Source organism: Triplophysa dalaica, chromosome 10 (genome assembly GCF_015846415.1).
Source record: "Triplophysa dalaica isolate WHDGS20190420 chromosome 10, ASM1584641v1, whole genome shotgun sequence".
Classification (NCBI taxonomy): domain Eukaryota; kingdom Metazoa; phylum Chordata; class Actinopteri; order Cypriniformes; family Nemacheilidae; genus Triplophysa; species Triplophysa dalaica.
Window position 1 is genome coordinate 19416332 of NC_079551.1, and position 4473 is coordinate 19420804.

At 36.0% G+C, this 4473-nt stretch overlaps 1 protein-coding gene across 1 annotated transcript; it reads left to right on the forward strand.

Annotated features, from left to right (window-relative positions):
• The first annotated feature begins 942 nt into the window (after positions 1-942).
• LOC130429747 (V-set domain-containing T-cell activation inhibitor 1-like) lies at positions 943-4157 on the forward strand. Its single transcript, XM_056758493.1, has 4 exons — positions 943-1104; positions 1878-1933; positions 2004-2330; positions 2451-4157. The coding sequence occupies exons 1-4, from the start codon at positions 1094-1096 to the stop codon at positions 2687-2689; spliced, it is 633 nt and encodes a 210-aa protein (XP_056614471.1). The 5' UTR covers positions 943-1093; the 3' UTR covers positions 2690-4157.
• The last annotated feature ends 316 nt before the right edge of the window (positions 4158-4473 follow it).

Below are 4473 nucleotides of genomic sequence, written 5' to 3' on the forward strand. Positions count from 1 at the left end.
CCATCTCCTCCGTGATTCGACCCCGGTGTTCGCACAGCTGCCGCTAATTCACAATTACTCACCGGATTCGAACCACGGTCTCGCCCCGCCTACTCTACAACACTTACCTATTATGTTTGATTGTACCTATTGAAAAACTATGACAGAGAAGTGTATATTATTTTAATGTTTAAAAACAGTAAATTGTTACATTATTTATACCACCAGAGAAAAAGCTTCATGTAGGCATTTTTTTATATCTCCCCTTTTCAAGGCTCAAGTAAGCAAACTTTAGCAGTCTCAGTCACAGTCCTGTCAGACCCATGTCACTATCAAGCTTACCACAGTCTTTCCCCCCTGGGATTGTTAAAGTATATATGATTCATTAGAAAGTCTACTGTTGTGTATTTTCACAACAGAGTTTTGACTTATTTTCTGTGTGTTCCGAATGTGTTTTTATCCTTTTCTAGTAAAATTCATTTAAATGGGAAGCTTTTTATATATTGTATGTTATACCTTTTGTACCGTTCTATCATTACATTCATCGTTTTCATTGTTAAAAAACATACCACATCCATCCCCCGCACTTTTGAAAAGCTTGCTACGCCCCTGCCCTCCAGGCACGACATTGGACACCCTGGTGTAGACAGTCAGTTTCTCGGGATGGCGTTACATATGAGAGTATAATTCGTAGACTTTCGTCTCACCTTCCGACGCTCCGTGGGCTTTCAGACATTTCTCATTTTAAGATATTTTTTAAAGTTGTACATGAAATGCAAAATAATCCATACAGATATCATATTTACTCATCACTCTTTCCCACGAATCTAATCGAGCTTATCCGCAGAACTAGAAACGTAGATGCGCCTTGGCACATGCGCAGTAAATATCGTTTACCTGAATGGATCAAGTCGACTGTCGTAAAAACGGGAATAACAGGAAGTGGCGAAAGTTTCAAGCATACGCAACACAAATCATGTTTCCTGGCCTGATCGTGTTGTGAGTAGCATAGAGATGAACATACAACATTAGGCTTATAAAAATGAGACAAGTTTCTGATTTCGGACTCTCAAGTATTTGTACAATAATCATCGATTCCTAATACTGTGGAACCATGATCATTGGGTATGTTTAATGAATTCTCAGTAAAATGTTATAGATCGTCAACGTCGTCGTAACGTTAACGTATGTTGTTAGCATTGAATGGCTAATGCCATTTCCATTTACGAATTCTAACTATATAAAGAACTTTAACTATGCTCAGTGGTCAGGCTAAATATGCGCTTGCATAGTTAACGGCTTTATACATTTTTTCATTTGTCTTAATATAGTTTTGACTGGGTTAAGTTTAACGGTAAAAAGTGGAGGTGAAATCAACAGCCCTGTTTTAGCATTTGACGGGAACATAAGTCTATTGGTAGTTGTGTATGAAGTCTACGATCTTGATGTTGCTAGTACTATAATATAGTACAGTGGTTCTCAACTCTGGCCCGCAAGATCCACTTTCCTGCCGAGTTTAGCACCAACTGTGATAAAACACCTGAAGAGGATAATCAGTGACTTCAGTAACAGACGCGTTCAACTTAATGTTCGGCTGCGCAGATTGTTTGGCATATCGCATCAAAGTACCGCGAGAGCGAGTCAAATGCGTACCTCGCAATATGCAATTGAATCTCTTTTGCGGTGCTTGAATGTCATACGCTGATAGATTTGCGCAGCGCCGCATTAAGTTGAACGCATCTATTCTAAAGACGCTGATTAGCTTGTTCAGGTGTTTTATATCAGAGTTGGGGATAAACTCTGCAGGAAAATGGATCTGGCGGGCCAGAGTTGAGAACCACTGTACTATATTATCCTAGTAGCTACAGAAAAATGTTTTCTTTTATTTGTTCCTTCAGTTGTTGGTTCATCGGTGTATTTGTACTGCTGAAAAACGTCTGCACTGCTGATACAGGTAAGCAACAGAGTTGAAAAAACAAATTTGTCCACATGCAAAAACAAAAATTCTCTACTCTTTATTTCAGTGTATTCAGACGACAAAGTTGAAGGGGTTATTGGACATAATGCTTCCTTGCCATGTGCATCAAATATAAATGATCATAACCTTCAAGATATTAATGTGCTATGGAGACACAATGGCAGCACAAATGTCTTGGCCATCATTAATGGTGAAGCTTCTTTAGACTATCAGAAGCCCAAGTACAAATACAGAACTCAAACTTTCCCTGATAATTACAAGGATGGAAACTTCACCTTAAAGCTCAACAATCTCACACACACTGATGCAGGGATGTACCAATGCTACATCACACACTCATCTGAACTTGTGACTTTACAACTGCTTCTTAATGGTATGTCAAAACAATTTTTTACATACAAATAATTTTACCAATGTTTTCTTGAAGTCTAAAAGCAGCAATTGATTGTCTAAATGTATAAAAGCTAAATTAATTAATATTTATTTTGCACAGAATCACCAGAAGAGAAGTCATCAGATGTAGAAGGAGGAAAGAGAAACATATTAATTCTTGTGTTTTGTTTTTCCCTGTTAATTGTATCTATTGTATGTATAGTAATTGCCTGCGTGATGAAAAGTGGTAATACAACCTCTAGTCAAGGGTTTTTTGCTACTGGAGCATGCCTGCCCTGCCAATTTTGGTTCAACCCGATATCAAAAACACCTGAAAAAAAAAACAATCAGAATAATTAGGTTAACTCAAGGCACCCCTATAACATACAAGAACAGTGGCACTGATGCCTCAAAGTAAATATTATTTAAATGTTGGCTCAGCCTACATGATTACTAGGCCTCCACCTTCCTGTTTTTGGGGACAATTCTTCCTAAATACCTCCTCTACCCAATCTAATATATTCCACCTTATATCAATTTAGAAAAAAAACATTTGTGTATCATTATTTCTTTTAATACTGAATGGTTTTGTATAGAGTATTCTGTCTAAATGGGTTGCAGTGATGTTCATCTTAACTACCTTAAAGCGGCACTACGTAGGAATTGTCTCTTTGTCACCAACTCAGTTTGTAAGTGCTACTGAAGGTGATGTGCGGATGAGTCTGATATTTTGAGTCCTGGCCTGTGACAGTGCAGCAGTGGGAATCTTCACTGTACATCAGTAGTAGGGCTGGGTATCGATTCTGATGTTCCGATTTGATTCCGATTCACACGCATTCGATTTGATTTGAGTCGATTCTCGATTCAAGTCAATGATAACCCACATAGCAAGCAACCATTGAATCAATGTTAAAATAAATTATTTGTGAATGTTAATTGCATTGAATCAATATCACTTTCGCACCTGCAATTAATGTAGAATTGTAATTGTAGACATTTCAACAAATCTCCATTATTGTGATCAGGCAACTCTTTTACCACTTTCCAGATTTACACTAGTGCTTTGATAGGAACACTTATACATTGATAAAGAAATAATTGTTCGGAAAATTTACTTTTTATCATGACCAGTTAAAAACTTAACATTAACATACAAGAGTTGAGCTAAATCAAAAACTGATCACTATAATGGTGATTTGTTGAAATTACAAAACATATTCAACATTAATTGCAGGTGCAAAAGTGATATTGATTCAATGCAATTAACATTGACAAATTAACTATTTTTAACATTGATTCAGTGGTTCCTTTCTATTTGGGTATATATTTAATACAAATCCTATAGATATTTCTAAAAATGATCAGTAAATATTACTTTACAATGGTGAACTAAAAATTAAATGAAATCAGCCAGAAACCTGTATATTAAAATTAAAACATACTTGGGTATATTGAAACAGAACATTTATTTAAAATTTGAGATGCAGTATGTGAGAATTTGGATTTTGCCTGTGTCCCACATATTATGTGAAATGTATTTCAATGATTATTGTTCACAAATCATATTATGTGAAATGTATTTCAATGATTATTGTACATGAATTAGGACTAACCTTACTTGAGTTTAAGTGCTGACCAAGCTAACAGAATGTTCAGAACAATAATGTTAATGTACTTCTAAGAATTTCTAAGAACAAGGAACTAACTCGCGTGAATAACATCAATATAGGTCTTGTTTCAATGACATATTTACTTCCTCTTTTATGAATATAAGATATATATATATTGAAACTATATTCAATAAACTTTGAACTCTGATTGAACTGCACTTCTGTGTCTGTGTCATTCTTAGTCTCCAGGATCCTGAAACTCTGTGTGTTCCATCGACTAGTCTCTTTAACCTTATACCTAGACAAAAAGTAATATTCTTACAGTCTGGGGCTCAGTCCGTGAAAGAAGGAAGACTTCTTTGAACCGTGAGACCGAAGCATACCGGAGGCAGGCGCACTTACTATCGGTCACAGACCTACATTAAAAGGGGTAAGTGTTTTTTAATATTTTTAAAGAAATATAACGCTTACCCTGTAGGATTCTTGTGAGTGATAACTATTTCGTAGAGACGAAATAGGGGTTTTTCAACTCTT